We start from the raw sequence: 19,632 nt of genomic DNA, 5'->3' as shown, positions 1-19,632 counted from the left end.
ATATTATTACTTGGATGTTACATCAGATTTTTCATTTTCTCTAATAAAAAGTTAAACTCGTAGCTGGTGAAAATAACGATTCCACCCCATCCCCTCCTACTGGATTTACGAACTGACAAATACCATGTTTGCAATCCCAAAAAATTTTCCCCTGTCATAATATCCACGTATATATTATATCCATTGCCTGATTCTAGCTCTGCCCCTCAGCTCCCTGGCTCTCAACATCTCCTCCTTGAAGTCGGCGGCTTCGTCCCTAAACAGTCCATACTCCCTGAAGTAATAAATGTATAAGTATAGATGTTTCATCCAGACAACTACCTGGCCCAAGTGGTTAAGACCCTTTTTTGTATGATAGCAAATTACTTTCTGTTCTCCTACAGGGACCCGACTGTGTTAATAGCTAATTTCAAAAACCCTATACAAATCTGGACAAGGTCCCCACCCTGTGGGCATACTTACATATTTCTCATGATCTCTCTATTCTTTAATTCTATTCCTCAAATATACTTTGAACGTCTGATTGTGCTTTCTTAAGAACAATCAAGACTTTTAAAGTGGGTATTCGAAACCAATAGTTATCCTTAGGATTAGAGCCGGTTCTCATACTAAAAAATCATGTATTGAATCGTATTAAAGACAATTTTCCTCGAATACTAAAATAAAAATTATATAATTAACACTAGTTTTGTAAGCCTAGGCCTTCGCCCACTGGGCTAAAAAAAATGGTTTTAATCTTATAATTTTTCATTTAAATATCAGCGGAAAACTGTCAATAATACGATGCTATAAATAACTTAAACTATTAAGGCCTCGAAACAGATTATCTGATACCATCCCCTCTCCCCATCCAGAAAAAAAACATAATCTTTTTAGCTAAATTCATGAAGACAAATATAAAATGTTACCTAAGAATATTGCATAGTTCTGTAGCTTCTTCTACGGCGGGGTAGTATTGTCTACGATATTCCTGCAGCTCATGTGGCTCCTAGTAAGTTTATATAATAATATAATATTTCTATATCCTCTTCTACAGCTGGGTAGTATTGTCTACGATATTCCTGCAGCTCACGTGGCTCCTAGTAAGTTTATATAATAATATAATATTTCTATATCCTCTTCTACAGCTGGGTAGTATTGTCTACGATATTCCTTCAGCTCATGTGGCTCCTAGTAAGTTTATATAATAATATAATATTTCTATATCCTCTTCTACAGCTGGGTAGTATTGTCTACGATATTCCTTCAGCTCATGTGGCTCCTAGTAAGTTTATATAATAATATAATATTTCTATATCCTCTTCTACAGCTGGGTAGTATTGTCTACGATATTCCTGCAGCTCACGTGGCTCCTAGTAAGTTTATATAATAATATAATATTTCTATATCCTCTTCTACAGCTGGGTAGTATTGTCTACGATATTCCTTCAGCTCATGTGGCTCCTAGTAAGTTTATATAATAATATAATATTTCTATATCCTCTTCTACAGCTGGGTAGTATTGTCTACGATATTCCTTTAGCTCATGTGGCTCCTAGTAAGTTTATATAATAATATAATATTTCTATAGAATCTTCTACAGCTAGGTAGTATTGTCTACGATATTCCCTCAGCTCATGTGGCTCCTAGTAAGTTTATATAATAATATAATATTTCTATAGCTTCTTATTCAGCTGGGTAGTATTGTCAACGATATTCCTTCAGCTCATGTGGCTCCTAGTAAGTTTATATAATAATATAATATTATTTCTATATCCTCTTCTACAGCTGGGTAGTATTGTCTACGATATTCCTTCAGCTCATGTGGCTCCTAGTAAGTTTATATAATAATATAATATTTCTATATCCTCTTCTACAGCTGGGTAGTATTGTCTACGATATTCCTTCAGCTCATGTGGCTCCTATAATTGTAATCTATAATACGAAGTAGCTTGATGTCTTTCCGTCCGTCCGTCTTAATCTCGGTAATTCAATTTGATTCTACTCTTCAGGGAATATATCTACTGGTCCTGTGGTGGTTTTAAGCTATATACTTGGGAGGTAGGACACCCCCAACACCCCAAAAAAATCAAAGAAATCCTTCTTTTTTACCCCCCTAAAAGGCTAGGGGCGTAACCACTAGTTAATGATAATATTAATAATATAATATTTCTACAAAAATACAAACGGACCAATTGAGTTGCAGAGTAGAATATTCCACAAATGCAATCGTCTTTCTAAAATATCAGCCGAGTAAATCAAATTTTGTATTCAGAAAACTAAACTAATCACAGCATTTTGACTAAACGAGTAATGCTTATTAGCATAGAGAATTTTCACGAAAAATTCAAGCCGTCTATTTTAAATAAGAGCCAAGAAATTCTGATACTACAAAAGTATAGACCGGTTTCACTTAAAATTCAATAGAACCATAATATTGTATTAGTAAAATCCTATATTGTATTAAACATCACTTTTGTTTATTTCACATAAAAATATCATTTTCATAAACTTAGAAATTGAAAAGTAGTAAACTACATGTTAACAAACTACCAACTAACTAAGTACAACTTGAATTATTATTGTGTACTGGTTCTTAGTATTTAAAGTCATATGATTTTAAACACGTTAGATAAGATAAGAAGAGTTCAACTCAGGGAGAGAGGGGACAATGGGCTATAAATTACTGGTTTCAAAGCCTTTTATCTAATTAGCTTAAAAACTTTGGATACTTTTACAAATTAAGATTGGCTGATTTAAAGCATAGTGGTGTTCAAACTTTTAAACCAATAATTATAGTCTAAAGAAGGGCAAATTTAATTAATCAGCATTGAGGTTGTTTATCCATTTGTCGTCCATTGTCTTATCCCTTAAGATCCCTGAGATCAACCCCTAACCAACAACCAAAATTATATTATACATTTATTATTATTACCAGGGATCTAAAGGGATAAGACAATGGCCGATAAACTGATGTACATCACCAATGATGATACACAAAATTACTGACTCTGTAGATTACAATTAAATAGATTGTCATGTTCTCTAATAAAGTAAAACTAGCAGCAGGCTAAAATAACGATACCCCTATCCAACCCCTTTACCCAATCCTTCCGCCCCTACTTAGTACACGAACTGACCAATAGGGAATGTCCATGTTAGCAACCTAAAATTGACAATTATTCCCCTGTCATAATATCCATGGAGATAACATAGATAAGAGTTATATTATCATGAAAGTGTAACAGTGCATACAACATTATCAATTTTACATTCATGATGCAATTCTTGTAAAATCCTGGCAGGGAGGGGACACTGCGAGATCCTTCAGTACAGACAGACATATAAAGATCCTATTACTTTTCTATAAGGATAACACAGATAAGAGTTATATTATTATGAAAGTGTAACAGTGCATACAAACATTATCAATTTTACATTCATGGTGCAATTCTTGTAAAATTTCAAAATCATGGATGGGAGGATAAATGTAGAATAAACGTGAATATTATGACAGGGGTAAAATTGTCATCAATTTAGGTTGCTAACATAAACATTATTGATATCCCAATTAACTTATCCAGATAGGGATGAAGGGATGGGGTAAAGGGGTTGGATAGGGTTATAATTTTTTTATTTAGCTACAAGTTTAACTTTATTTGAGAACATGAAAATTTACTAATAATAAAGCAAGGGGGGGGGGGGGAAGTTTGTACACTTATAGGAAATGAAATTCAGTATCAATGTTTGGGAGGGTCGTATGGGCTTGTTTTTAAAGTTATCAACCTAATTCTTTTTGTAGGCTCTCTTATATGACTTGATATACACGTATTTCTTTGAAAATTGAATTTCGGTACTTTCCTTCTAGGGGCTTGTGGAGCAAAAGACCCCCCAAAACACTAAAAAATATGAGTTCTGACCTTATTTTTAAAGATATCGACCTGATTTTTTCTTTATAATACTTTTTTAACATACCCGAATCAACGAACCATTACAGATTTCATTTTGGGACTTTCCTTCTATGGGCTTGTGGAGCAAGAGACCCCCAAAACACAAAAATATGAGTACTGGGCTTATTTTTGAAGATTTCGACCTGATTTTTTTTATTATACTTTTTTAACTTCACCGAATTAACGAACCATTACAGATTTCATTTTGGGACTTTCCTCTTAGGGGCTTTTGGAGCAAGAGACCCCCAAAACACAAAAATATGAGTACTGGGCTTATTTTTGAAGATATCAACCAGCTTTTTTTATATAAAAATAATATTTAAACATAACCGAATCTACGAACCATTACAGATTTCATTTTGGGACTTTCCTTCTAGGGGCTTGTGGAGCAAGAGACCCCCAAAAATCATAAAAATATGAGTTGTGGGCTTCTCTTTTAAGATATCAACCTTATTTTTTTATATAATAAAAAAATACTATTTTAACATAACCGAATCTACGAACCATTACAGATTTCATTTTGGGACTTTCCTTCTACGGGCTTGTGGAGCAAAAGACCCCAAAAACACTAAAAATATGAGTTCTTAGCTTATTTTTAAAGATATCAACCTGATTTTTTATATAAAAATACTATTTTAACATAACCGAATCTACGAACCATTATAGATTTCATTTTGGGACTTTCCTTCTAGGGGCTTGTGGAGCAAAAGACCCCAAAAACACTAAAAATATGAGTTCTGACCTTATTTTTAAATATATCAACCTGATTTTTTTTAGGAACACTTTTTTTAACATAACCGAACTAAGAAACCATTACAGATTTCATTTTGGGACTTTCCTTCTAGAAGCTAGTGGGGCAAAAGACCCCCAAAAAATATTTTTAGAGATATTGAGCTGATTTTTTTCATGATAACTTTTTTCACATGTTTGAACTAGGTAGCCACTAATAATTTTATTTTGGCACTTTCCTTTTAGGGGAAAGTAGGGTAAAACACCTCCAAAACAAAATAAATTGAGTTCTCAGGTTATCTTTAAAAATAAGCTCAGAACTCATATTTTTAGTGTTTTGGGGGTCTTTTGCTCCAGAAGCCCCTAGAAGGAAAGTCCCAAAATGAAATCCTTAATGGTTTCTTAGTTCGGTTATGTTAAAAAAGTATTATTTTCAAAAAATCAGGTTGATATCTTTAAAAATAAGCTCAGAACTCATATTTTTAGTGGTTTTGGAATCTTTGCTCCACTAGCCCCTAGAAGGAAAGTCCCAAAATGAAATCTGTAATGTTTTCTTAATTTGGTTATGTTAAAACAGTATTATTTTTTAAAAATCAGGTTGATATCTTAAAAAATAAGCTCAGAACTCATATTTTTAGTGTTTTTGGGGTCTTTTGCTCCACTAGCCCCTAGAAGGAAAGTCCCAAAATGAAATCTGTAATGTTTTCTTAATTTGGTTATGTTAAAATAGTATTTTTATATAAAAAATCAGGTTGATATCTTAAAAAAGAAGCCCACAACTCATATTTTTATGATTTTTGGGGGTCTCTTGCTCCACAAGCCCCTAGAAGGAAAGTCTTAAAATGAAATTTGTAATGGTTCGTAGATTCGGTTATGTTTAAGTATTATTTTTATATAAAAAAAGCAGGTTGATATCTTCAAAAATAAGCCCAGTACTCATATTTTTGTGTTTTGGGGGTCTCTTGCTCCAAAAGCCCCTAAGAGGAAAGTCCCAAAATGAAATCTGTAATGGTTCGTTAATTCGGTGAAGTTAAAAAAGTATTATAAAAAAAAATCAGGTCGATATCTTCAAAAATAAGCCCAGTACTCATATTTTTGTGTTTTGGGGGTCTCTTGCTCCATAAGCCCCTAAGAGGAAAGTCCCAAAATGAAATCTGTAATGGTTCGTTAATTCGGTGAAGTTAAAAAAGTATTATAAAAAAAATCAGGTCGATATCTTCAAAAATAAGCCCAGTACTCATATTTTTGTGTTTTGGGGGTCTCTTGCTCCACAAGCCCCTAGAAGGAAAGTCCCAAAATGAAATCTGTAATGGTTCGTTGATTCGGGTATGTTAAAAAAGTATTATAAAGAAAAAATCAGGTCGATATCTTTAAAAATAAGGTCAGAACTCATATTTTTAGTGTTTTGGGGGGTCTTTTGCTCCACAAGCCCCTAGAAGGAAAGTACCGAAATTCAATTTTCAAAGAAATACGTGTATATCAAGTCATATAAGAGAGCCTACAAAAAGAATTAGGTTGATAACTTTAAAAACAAGCCCATACGACCCTCCCAAACTTTGGTACTGAATTTCATTTCCTATAAGTGTACAAACTTCCCCCCCCCCTTATTACCAAACAAACCTATTAGAATCATATAGATAGAGAAATGATGCTAAAAAAAGTAGTTAATTATCGCATCGTATTAGAGACAGCTTTCCGCGGATATCAAAATAAAAATCAATACCAAAAACTCGTTTTGTTAGCCCTAGAGGCCGAAGGCCCGGGATAAAAACTGATTCATATTTTGATAGTTATGGAAAAGTGTCAGTAAAAAATGCTATATATGATATTTCAGTATGGCTGAGAACCGGTTCTAATCCAGCGGATATTAATCCGTTTCAAAGCCATACTGGAAACTAGTTTACCCCCCTTTGTAAAGTTTGTCTAAAGTAAGGCATAAAAATTTTCATATTAGACAGAATGTTTATGATGGAAGAGGAAAACAACTTTTAAAAGTGTGCATAAAAATCCGCTAAATTCTTGTTTAGATATAGCAAATATATTCAAAATATCCAGGTAAAAGGAATCTGAAGATTAATTTAAGAGCAAAGTGTTCAATTTTGATTGATTTTTAAATGTACTAGCGGCTTCGCCCCTAGCCTCTAGGGGCTTTGCCCCACGTGGTAATTTTTAAAAAAATATGGGGGGGATTTTTATTTTTGGGGTGTCCTACGCCTCAAGAAAATAGCCTAAAACCACCACAAGGCCAGTAGGAATATTTCCTGAAGAGTAGAATCCGATCGGTTCAGTGGTTACCGAGTTCTTAAGGGACGGACAGACAGACAGACAGACAGACAGACAGACAGACAGACAGACAGACAGACAGACAGACAGACAGACAGACAGACAGACAGACAGACAGACAGACAGACAGACAGACAGACAGACAGACAGACAGACAGACAGACAGACAGACAGACAGACAGACAGACAGACAGACAGACAGACAGACAGACAGACAGACAGACAGACAGACAGACAGACAGACAGACAGACAGACAGACAGACAGACAGACAGACAGACATCATTCTACTTTGTATTATAGATAGCTTAAACAAATAAATTGATTTTTGTGCTATTTTATTACTTTTTTCTGTTTACTATGAGCATAATTTTATAAGTTAATAATTCTAGGCGAATTTAGCTCAGCCTACTTCTATCAAACAAACATGAACATGAATTCTGAAGAATAAATAGGGCAGTCAGTTTTCATGCTATTTAAGCACAATTATGAAAATAAGTCATCTCCACCCAAAAAACATTGTCTATGTTTTTCACTAATACGTCAGGAATCTAAAGGGATAAGACATGGCCGATCAATTGATGTACATCCCCAATGATTTTACACAAAAAATACCCCTTCTATAGTTTACAATTAATGGTTGATAAAAGTCTTTCCCCTCTATTTTTAATTTATTTTTTAAAATGGAGAGGGTTGTTCTGTGCTCGCTAGCAACTTTTATGGAAAGTCCAAAAAAACGAGACAGTGTTTAACAAAAAAAGTGACGACAATTCAAGTTCCATTAACAAAATTTGCCTGGTTATTATTTTAAGAATATTTGTCCGCGCCACTGTCTATTATTCCAATAACTATAACAGTGCAGTGCATAGCAGTAGAGCCTAACCTTTTAATTTCAACATGAAAGACTTTTAATAAAATAATAAAGCAAGCATTTAATCGTTTAATAGTAAAAAAATATATCGTTGATTTTTCCTTTTTACTTTTTGAAGACAGTTTTTGAAATTAAGATGAAAATTACAATAGAAGTCTTAAGTCTAGATATAAGGCTAACAGCTAGGTTTTTTTTAAATTATTGCCCCATGCCTTCTTTAGATTAAGATTATTGGTTGAAAAGTTGTACATTAGAAGTTTGTAACAAATGAATCAAAATTCTATAAAAAGAACCCTAAGTTTTTAAGCCAACAAATAAGATAACATAGTTACACAACTTTAGGTACTAGTTGAATTTACAGTCCAATGTCCCCTCCTTCCACCTTGTCCAGCTCCGCAACCCATAATCTATACATTCACCCCCCCCCCCCCCCCCCCACCAAATAGCTGTCATATAAATGCATTCTATTATAACTAAACTCTCTCTGCATGTCAAGCAACAATATTTGGCGACTGGGGATAAAAGCTGCCCCGCGGCTGGGGATACAAATTGTCCTCAGCTGAGGATACAAGCTGTCCCGCAGGTGGGGATAAAAAAACTATCCCACAGCTGTAAATACAAGCAGCCCTATGGCGGATCAATTTAATTTGGCTACAACAATAAATACCAACAGGTTTTAAAATGTAAATATTTTAATGTCTGAATGTCAGACTAAAAAGAAGATCTCTGTGGGTGCCCAGGTAAGACAATGGCCGATAAATTGATGTACATTCCCAATAGTGATCCACAAAATTACATCTTCAGTAGATCACAATTAGTGGTTTAAACGTTTGGACACTTAATTTAATGAACCAACAAATCAAAATTAAACAAAGTTGTTTTATTATAAAACTTTTGGAACTAGTGTCCCAATGTCACATTCCTCCATGACTTTATTCTGTTTTTTTTAGATAAGGGGGAAGAAGGGATGGGGCAAATTAAACACTGTTTGTTCTTAAAATTATATGAGTATTATGATTTATTGCTTGATATTATTTCTTTATACATATTTTCATGGATTGGGGCAGTTTCCACCTTTCATTATTGAACAGTGTACCATTTATTTAGAGAATCTGTCCAGATTTCGTAAAAGGGTTCAATCCCCTTTTGGGTTGGTAATTTGGGGTCAATAACAACAACAAAAAACGTGGATATTTAAAAAATCCGCGCTATCCTATTACAATTTATTTTATTTATATCTATGTTTAGTTTTAAGTTGTTTTCTCGTATTCATTCGAATCCGGTGGATAGGAACCGGTTCTCATCAATACGAAAAAACTTTGTCCAGCATCGTATTATATCTAGCTTTCTACGAATATAAAAAAAATAGTTTTAATCTTTTAATTGTACATTCTATATCCGCGGAAAGCCGTTTTTAATACGATGAAAGAAATAACTATTCTTACTTTCCTTACTCTTTCGAAAGATTCTAGATGCTAAGGGCAAAACCGCTAGTTCATATAAACAGAAATACATATTCTCAGTTTTCGCGATCAAGCACTTAATAACAAGGATGACAACATCCAACTGAACTATGTAGAAAAGTAAAACGCATAGAAAATAAAAAATTTCAAAACTGACAACCGAAAAACTCAAGGACTTCCAAGGGATATAATAATGGCCGAAAAATTAATGTACATCCCCAAAGCTTCATTTATCTTTAATAGCGGCCGAGAAAATAACGTTTTCCTATACAGTCATTCCATTTAGAATCAAGGAAAAGATTCGCAACTTTCAAGCTTAAGAACCAGGGCTGCAGCCGCGTGTAATGCTCATATTTGAACCCATTTGTGTGTATAAAAAGTCCGGCAAGATGGATTGTCTGATTAGGAACTGAGGTGGATTCTTTAAAAAAAATTGCCCCACTAATCGCTTAGTGGGGCAAAATTGTTTTCGTAAAAAAACCACCAAAATCACATTAAAAATCTACAAAAATTAAACAAAATCATATGTTAATAACCCTTCTATGATTTTGTTTAATTTTTGTAGATTTTAAATGTGATTTTGGTGGATTTTTCACAAAAAACAATTTTGCCCCATTAAGCGATTAGACATCCAGCTGAATTTTAAAATTATAATATGACGATGTCACTAAGGCTTACTGACGCGCGGCTGCAGATCCCTGTTAAGTACTCACCGCAGAGAGACGGTTTACAATGGTCATGCCCTCCTGGGACGTGGGTCTTGCCACCTCCCCAAATATTTGGTTGGACAGGCGGTTCATCTTTGTGGCATATTCACTTGTACTCTTCATAGTTCTGAACAAATTAAAACGTTTTGTTTAAATAATGATTGTTTCAGCTAGTGTACAAAAGTATGAACTAGTTGTAGCGGCGGCCGAGCTAGATAAAGGAAAATTTAAGAGCTGTAAGTTAAAGATGGGGAAGGGATCTTAAGGGATAAGACAATTGACGATTAATTGATGCACAACCCCAATTCACAATAAACAAAATTATCCAACTAACGGCTCAAAATTTGAATGGGGAGATACGCTGCAAAGAAAATCCTAAAGCCGTCCCATTGCGATTTAGAATCCCTAATTGAAGAACTCAATCGGTTCAGTGGTTAGCAATATCTCGACAGAAAAATTTACAAACATTATTGCTTTATATAATACTAACGGCTTCGCCCCTAGCCTCTAGGGGCTTTGCCCCAAGAGATTATTAAAAAGAAATAAATAGATAAAAAAAAATCAAGTACTGCCTACTGGAGCTGCCACCACAAATTCCAAATAATCAAAAAAAAAACCACAGGACCAGTAGGTATATTCCTTTAAGAGTAGAATCCAATCGGTTCAGTGGTTACCGAGATCTTAAGGGACGGGCGGACAGACAGACAGACGGACGGACAGACATCAAGCTACTTTGTAATATAGATTACCTGGTATATCCGAAGATTTTCACAGCTTTTCCAATATTTCCAGCCATTCTAAATTTCTTCTTTGAGTGTGGATGGGATGATTAATAGGTAATAAAACACTGAAAATAATATAAAATTAGACATCTTCTATTTTATTAAAACTGGCGAATGCTCCCTAGAATCTAGTGGCTCTTTTTGTCGAAAGGAGTAGAATGGGACAGAAAAATAGCATAAAACCATTCCAAGAATTGAATCTTAAAAGCCTATCACCATCCCTGGACCTATGTAAAGCTTTCCTTAAAAGAGAACTCAATCGGTTCATTAGCCATCAAAACGAACAAAAAAACCTAATACTTTAGGTATAATAAATGTGATTAAATTAAATTCCATTAAAAAATTATGCATAATATATAATTTAAATAGTTTTATAACAGAGTGTAAATTTGGATACTTCATCAAAAACTTCTAACAAAATATGCATTTTTATATAAAATATTTGAATAAAAGTCTGAATATTATATTAAACATATACTTATATTTATGTATGAAAAATACAAATTCTATTATAACTCTTTTCTGGACTTTTCCATATTAAAAAGTAAAGCTAGGCTTTCGATAGATTTTTCAGAAATAGTTTTCTTTATTAGGAATAATATAAACTTAAACGATATTATTAGTCATTCTTTACAATGAAGCTTATCAAAGGTGCTTGGAAGATTTATGACTACCTATTTAAAGTGAAATCTCCACATAGAAAAAATCTTCCCCCTCCAATTTTTTATTAGAGCAAAACTTTTAACTTATAAAGCTTTGCCAATATCCTTCATAATCATTCTTGTTTACAATCTAAATATACGAAGCCTACTAATGTTCAGGAATCTAAAGGGATAAGACAATGGCCGACAAATTGATTTACATCCCCGACGACAATACACAAAATAATACCTTTTGTAGATTAGAATTAGTGGTTGAAGCGTTTGGACACTCAAATTGATGAACCAACCAATCAAATTCAATAAAAGTCCCCAAAGATGTTGGGCCATCGAATAAGAAAACGTTATTAAAATACTTTGGGGGCTAGTGAAATAAACAGCCCAATGTCCCCTATCTTCCTGCTAATGTTAGTAAAGTTTAGATAGTTTAAAGTAAACTTGAGATTTATGGAGTAATTTTATTTGCAAATATTGAAGTTACAGCTTTAATAGGTACTTTTATTAAGGGTATTTACTATTTAACAGGTTAAGTCATTTTTGAGAATTAAATTTTTTAAAGATTAAGTTCAGTCACGTGGTTTTAGAGTACCTATACATAAAAGTTTTTTTTTTGCGCATAAATTACAAGAATATTTTATTATATGAAGTAGTAAGGTTTTGTTGTCGAGTTCTCCATTTTATGAAAGCTTCCTATAGGTTTCTTGAGAGTTTTAGGCTATTTAATTCTTATATCTAAGTTTGGTTTTACTACTTTCCTAGTTTCCTTACTCCTTTAAATACAAAGTACTTTATAATTAATTAGGCAAAAAACAACACTTAGGCTAGGCACCCTTAATCGCAGCCGCGCGTTGGATAATGCGGATACTTAATTCGGATTAGGACACCATTCTTGGAACATACATTTTGAAAGACGTATTACCTAAACTATTTAATAGATCCCAAAACTCTTTTAAATAAGGAAAACAAGAACAAATAAAAATACGAGGACAACATCTACAAGTAGCGAAGCCCAAAAAATTATGGAATTGACAAACAGATCAATTAAGTTGTAGAGCAGATATTCAGTTCTCATATAAATAAAAAAAGATAGGTATAGAATGTGCAAAAAAAATCCAAGAAAATTACAAAACCTTAAAATACTACGTATACATCTTTTGATCCCAAAATGATTTTAAAAGTTTTTACCTTAATAAATCTCTAGTAACCTTTTCTACCACGAAACCTAAAAAATAAGTAAAAATAAATTCATTGTTTATAAACGTCTTATACTAATTTCAAATCATTAAAGTATTAAATATTTTTTCTTCACATTCTCGCTTATCAAGGTATATCTTAAATTCAGTGCTCTTCCTGTGCTTTTGAAGATATTGGACCTAAATCTTTTTAGGGGGTCAGTAATCACCCCCAAGGCTTAGTATCTTTAAAAAAACGGCGGCGGAACCGCCGCTTTCGCCGTTTACTGCCGTCGCCAAAAAAAATATTTTATCGCATTTCTCGCTGAATTAGGCAATTTGGAATCATTTAAGACCATGTTATTTTTTTCAAAAATTTTCCCCTTACAAGCACTGTGGGGTGACTTTTTTTCAAATTTTCGTTTATCAAGGTATATCTTAAATTCATTGCTTCTCCTGTACTTTTAAAGATATTGAAACAAAATCTTTTTTGGTTGGCCAATAAAAAAATATTTTAATAAAAAACGGCGGTTATTTTTTTTCGGCGGCAGAAAACGGCGGTGGACGGCGGGAGCGGCGGTACCGCCGCCGTTTTTTTTTAACCCTTAACGGTCGGGAAGGGGGGGGGGCGTTGAACGCCCCCCCCATCCGGTTTTTTCTATCTCATTTTCTGTGTGTGAAAGATAAAAAGCCCAAACTGCTTGACTTTTTAAGTGTGGATATGAGACATAACTGAGAGTTGACATTTTTTGAATATCTCCATCCTGGCGGGCACAGGATGCCAGCAAACCTGACAGGGTCATCCAGGTAAAGAGCAAAAATATTTTTTTGACTTAAACAAAGCATTTTATCTTACCAAAATACTTAAATATCCTCTAGTAGTACATCCTCATTAAGAGATATAAGTTTTCCGGAATTGTAATGTAGGGAGTAGATTTGAAATCTGCATCAAATTTTAAGGATTTTTTATAAAATTCGTTTTTTGTATAATTCTTTATCTAAAAGCGGAAATACAAATTAAGTTAATTAATTTTGGCATCTGTAATTGGTGGATTTAAAAAATCTGCGCTCTGATTGGATGTCGTACATCATTAAACCAATTAGAGCGCAGGTAGTTTAAAATCCACCTATCCTATTGGTCAAAATTAATTAACTTAAAATGTATTTTCGCTTTTAGATAAAGAATTTTACAAAAAACGAATTTTATAAAAAATCCTTAAAATTTGATGCAGATTTCAAATCTACTCCCTACATTAAAATTCCGGAAAACTTATATCTCTTAATCCTCATATTAAATACAGGTGTTCAAGTCAATTTTAGGTTCCAGGTATGATCCTGCAGGTCCTGATCCTCCAGGGCTCCAGAAATCTTTAAAAGGCTCCTGTGGCCGCAATTTTTGACTTAGAGACTTCAAGTTTCAAACTTAAGCTTATCTTACATGTCTACATAATGTATTAAAATTTCATAAAGATCCGTCGCCGTTTTCCCGCCGACCGCCGACTGCGGCGGCTGGCAGCTGCCAAGTACAGCTGCGGCCGCTGAAATTATATTTTGATATTTCAAATATAAAATTTACATAAAGATAAACATTTTCTGCAAAAAAAGTTTTATTCTAGCTTCAAAAATAAAAAAAATTACAGCCGTTTGAAATTTATAAGTAAAAAAGGACCTAAAAACAAAGGTTGTTAAATAAAAGGGTGAAGGAAGCGAAAATTGACCTTGACTTACTTAAGGTCGGAAATTCATCATAACACAGGGGACTTGCACAAAATTTTTTAGCCCTCTAGCTCTAATAGGAACCCCGACTGTGCGGCAAGGGGCCCGACTGTAAGGGGTTAAAGATACCAAAACTTGGGGTAATTAGTGACACAACCAAAAAAAATTTACCCAATTATCTCTAAACTAAGGGAGTAGCACCCAAAATAAAATTGCTGGAATGTCGTGTCGAGTCACCACATCCCCCCCCCCCCCCCCACTTAAATCAACGATTTTTTAGTTCTTTTTTAATGAAAAATTGACTTTCCTACATTTCATTTCAAATGCAATAAGTATGATGTAGCCGCGTAACTAATGTACTTAATCGCCCTTGACACCTGTATTAATAGTTTGTTGTTAAAACTTAATAAGATATGTCTATGTTACTTACATAAGATGAAATGTGTCGTTACAATTTCTCAAGTAACAACATTCATACATTTCAGCTAAAATAATCGATATATTAGTATTTGGATACATCACCAGATTTTCATGTTCTCTAATTAAGTGATACTCGCAGCTGGCTAAAATAACGAAACCCCCATCCCATCCTTCTGGATGAACGAACGGATCAATAAATGAGGTCCATATTAGCAACCTAAATTGACGACAAATTTTCCTCTGTCAATATATCCACGTATTCTATCTACATTGCTAAAACATATTAAAGCCTTTCTGTCATCAAAAGATTCGTAGTTCAATGATATGTAAATCATATGCTAGATTTATTTCATTTTTGTTGACTCCGATGGGCCTAGGTCCCATGCAAACAAACGTGGTGTTATTATCATTATTTGTAGTAAATTTCTGTAATACGATATTATACAATATGGCTCGAAACCTGTTCTAATCCAGTTGATATTAATCTGCTTTGAAGCCATACTGGAAAATAAATCATACAATAAAGAGAAATCTTTAAAAATATCACCACAAACGAAGGTTTTGACTTTATTTTAATTCGTTGTAATGCATGAATACCTAATACTAACCAAGTTATGAAATATTTGTCAACTTCAATGTAAAGGATTTTCTGCTTGTGTGTGTGTGTGTGTGTGTGGTGTGTGTAAGAGTGTGTGTGTGTGTGTGTGGTGTGTGTAAGAGTGTGTGTGTGTGGTGTGTGTAAGAGTGTGTGTGGGTGTGGTGTGTAAAGGTTTTTGAATGTGTCATTGTGAAAGGAGAGGAACAAAAATTGTAGAATAAAAAGGATGACAACATCCAGAAGTATTTTTCATAACTGACAGACCGACGGACCAATGTAAATAATATAATGAATGCTCATAAATTGGTATAGGAAATCTTCACAAAAAATAGCAGTCTATCTGTTTAAATAAATATTTTTGTTGTCTGTATTTTAGACTGCCATATACAAGAAGATTCCTGGGTACGAGTTTGCCCCACCGAAACTCATATTATTGTATTTATTAACATGTCAGTAAATCATTTTATTATATGCCCTTATATGTAAATATAACCTGTGTGCATTATCATTCTTGTTTTAATTGCAGATTAATATTTGATCTTTATTATTAGTTAAGGCTTTGGTGTTTTATCTTTGATATTTCTATTTCATATAGCTTGGTGTTAAAAATGAGATGTGGGACAGCTGTCATACTGCATGTGTTATATTAAAGGTGCGTTCGGTATCTATTACTAAAGATACCAGTTTTATTGGCCTTAGGCCTATTTTATCACTATCTTGAATAGCAGCCGGGAAAATAACATTCTCCCCAATAACGTAATGAACTGACAGAAGAAATGTAAATTATAGAACAGCTTTAATAACAATTTAAGTAATTAAGGGTCAACAAAAATAAGATAAAGAAAACTATTAGAACCTAAGAAATTTGAAAACATCATTTTCATCCAGTATAACCTTTCCGTCTCGTGTGTGTTTAGATACTTTGCAAGGAGGGAGTGGACATTGGCTGCTTATTACAATAGTCCCCAAAGTTTTATAATAACGTTTTCTGATTCGTTGGCTTAACAACTATGGGGGACTTATATATAATTTTGATTGGTTGATTCTTTCAATTAAGTGTTCAAACGTTTCAACCCCTAATTTTAATTTAAAAGAAGGGGCTATATTTTTTATCATTGTTGGGGATCAATTTAGCGGCAATTGTCTTATCCTTTTTTATCCCTGGATACGTTGACATTACTTTTCTCGTATTTGACACTCAAATACATTATACAATGAAAGAATAAATGTGTTACAAAAGAATGACATACAAACTTGCTTAAATATTTTTCTTTCTAAAAAATATTGTTATATACGTGGATATATTGACAAGTGATAAAAAAGTCGTAAATTTAGGTTGCTAACATGGAAATCATTTGTTGGTTATTGCGTTCATCCAGAGTGGGAGAGAGGGGACACGGTTGGACCCTCAGATGTCAAAACTTTATTTTAGTGTTTGGCCAAAATGACTTTGCAATTGTATCTGTAAGTACGTCTAATAACACCCTTTGCTATTTTTAAAATCCTAGAAAATTTTTTTTGCAAGAAAATTGCATAAATTCGCAACCTTTTTTAGAACCACTACATAACTCGAGTTTTAAAACTTTTTATATAAAATCCTTTTTACAAAAAATATCAATAATTACTTAAAATTAAACCTGAAAGAAAAAAAATCTCATTACATGTGTTAATTTGCATGTTTTAGGTCTTTTTATGAGGAAAGTATAACTTCCACATTTTGACAATAATTATATTTTTTTAACATTTCAAAGTAAAATATAATAAAACTTAAACGATTTTTCTTGAATTATCAGTTGAAAATTTCATCAAACATGCAATTTAAGTGATGAAAATTTAATAAAATCATTTTTTGAATGTTTAGAATTACCAATTTTCTACATTTAAAACAAAATGTTAACAAAATTTAAAAACATTTTAACATATAACTTCAAAAATCAATAACATTTTATAAAAAGATGTTTCAAAAAATAAATCATTAAAAGGTATTAAAATGCATTTCAAATTACTTAAAATTTAAACGAGAACATCTTTTTACAATGTATTCTGTGTAATAGAGTTTAAATGACATGATTAGTGAATGAAATATTTCCTAAACTCATTAAGCCTTTTTGTGACTATATTAAAAATAATTTATTTTGTTTTATAGTGTTTTTTTATTCAAATATTTGACAAAATTTTCCCTACGTCAATAAAATAAAGTCAGTTTTTTACTGTTTCCAGGTTTTTCTTTATAATTATAACAATTAAATATAATATAAATCTTCATTATCTTTTATTTGAATTATCATACACATTAAAATGTAAAGTATAAGCTAGAATAGCACTTTTTTTAACGAATATTTTAATGACATTATATCAAAATAATTCCTCTTAAACATCACACAACATATGATTGGGAAGTATAGCCATTTCTTGGAGGTATAATATTTACAAAAATACCATTAATTCTGTTTTTATCAGAAGTTAAAAAAAATTGAACAATTCTAAAACAATGGTTGGCTGTCTAGATATTGAGTACACTAAGACTACGGCTCTGTTCTATTGAAATAACGTTGCAAAAAGAGGGGTTCTGAAAGTAATCTACCTAATTATTTTTAAAGAACCAACAAGTACTGTCAGTATCTTTTTTCTTGTAATCTAGCAGACAATCAAATCATAACAAAATTTTCATGATAAAATATTCAGGTTTCTACTTCACATTTTAAAAAATATACTGATCAATAAAATGTTCAAAATTTTACTTTGTACTAATTGAAAAAATATGTTGTAATTCTTATTTTAAAGTTACATTTTTATCCCTGACAAAATCATAGACGACTTTTAAAGGCATCTTATCTAAACTTTTTGAAGAAAAACTTAAAAACGTTAATTAAGTATTAAAACTATTTTCTTCGATTTTTCTGAAGTTATTATCGCATTCTATGGGTTTTTTATTATCATTTACTTATATCGAAAGTGCCAAACATTGTACCCTAACTTATTCATTTAATAAAAAACCAAGCGTGGGGACAGATTTGGGTAAAGGGGGTTGATGGGGAGTATCATTATTTTAGCCAACTGCAAGTATCACTTTAATAGAGTACAAGAAAATCTGGTGAAACATCCCAGTAATACTATATTTGTTCAAACTTACACCTTCAAAAAGAAATCTTACGGAAAGAACTCAGAAAATTCTGCGAGTTCTGCGTAAAATAAATCTACGAAATGATAAAAAAATCTGCAAGTTTGTGTTAACATAACCCTTGTAAATATTATTACATGCTGCACACAATATTAAGTAAAATAAAGCAGAGAGGGGACAATGGGCTGTTTATTACACTGGTCCCCAAAGTTTTATAATGAAAGTTTTCTTATCGTTGGCTTAACAATTTGGGGACTGTAGTCAATTTTGATTAGTTGTTTCATTTAGTTGAGTGTTCAAACGTTTCAACATCTTATTGTTATCTACAGAAGTGGTAAATTGATTATATATGTATTTAGGGGTGTACGTACATCAATTTATCAGCCATTGTCTTATCCCTTTAGATCCCTAAAAATAAGGTTTGTTTGCAACGAGAAAGAATATTTTTAAAGGGGACTATGCATGAACAAAAGCTAGTGATGTTTAACACCTTCCAGCAGAGATGTTGAGCATTTTTTTGTGTGAAAATATTAAAATTCTATTAAATATACCTAGTCAAGTCAACATGGTTTTAAAGAAAATAAATCAAAATGAAAAGATATTTTTGTCTTAATAGTATCAACATTTTTTTGATTTCGAGGTGAAATTATTTATTGGTTCATTCGTTCATCCAGTCGGAGGGGAGGTGATGAGATAACCGGGTTGAATGTGAGTATAGTTATTTTAGCCCTCTCAGAGTTTCACTTTTTTAGAGAACATGAAAGTCTGGTGTAAGATCCAAGTAATAATATATCAATTTCAGTAGCAGCTGCTTGGAAAATAACCTTGTTGTCATAGCCAGAAGATAGCCTATGAGAACGGGATATACCGCGAGATCTTACTTTAGTGTACCTCTGAACCAAACCTTGCTGAATGCTGTGAATGGTTATATGGTCCTTGAGGCAACCAACCCTTTGATTGCAAGACCATTGTCTCAAAAGAAATACGTTGCGCCTGATATAGGTCAAGGCTTTCCTAATCTAACTATTAATGTAATGCACCTGACAATGAATTAACATAGCAGCAGTAGGAACGATTTTTAACGTCTTTAACGACAAGCGGAAAATTACCTTGTTCTCATATCAAGAAGGGATCTCTTGCACTCAAAGAAGGCAACACGAAGGGCTTGACACTCTTGGGGCAC

The 19,632-nt window shown here is 32.8% G+C and overlaps 1 protein-coding gene across 1 annotated transcript in view; it reads right to left on the bottom strand.

The window, feature by feature from the left end:
• mRpS33 (mitochondrial ribosomal protein S33) overlaps positions 1-19,632 on the bottom strand; it is a 20,168-nt gene extending 536 nt beyond the window's left edge. Inside the window, exons 1-6 of the mRNA XM_080170582.1 lie at positions 19,559-19,632; positions 12,608-12,644; positions 10,731-10,828; positions 9,988-10,108; positions 909-988; positions 188-274 (exon numbers count right to left, since the gene is read on the bottom strand). Coding sequence (XP_080026708.1) covers positions 188-274; positions 909-988; positions 9,988-10,108; positions 10,731-10,777 — 335 coding nt within the window. The 5' untranslated portion in view covers positions 10,778-10,828; positions 12,608-12,644; positions 19,559-19,632. The remainder of the gene's footprint in view (positions 1-187; positions 275-908; positions 989-9,987; positions 10,109-10,730; positions 10,829-12,607; positions 12,645-19,558) is intronic.

This window comes from Acartia tonsa, chromosome 8, assembly GCF_053477335.1.
Source record: "Acartia tonsa isolate MP-2025a chromosome 8, ASM5347733v1, whole genome shotgun sequence".
In the NCBI taxonomy this organism is placed as follows: Eukaryota; Metazoa; Arthropoda; class Copepoda; order Calanoida; family Acartiidae; genus Acartia; species Acartia tonsa.
The sequence above is the reverse complement of the archived record's forward strand: the minus strand, read 5'-3'. Positions and strand labels throughout refer to the sequence as shown.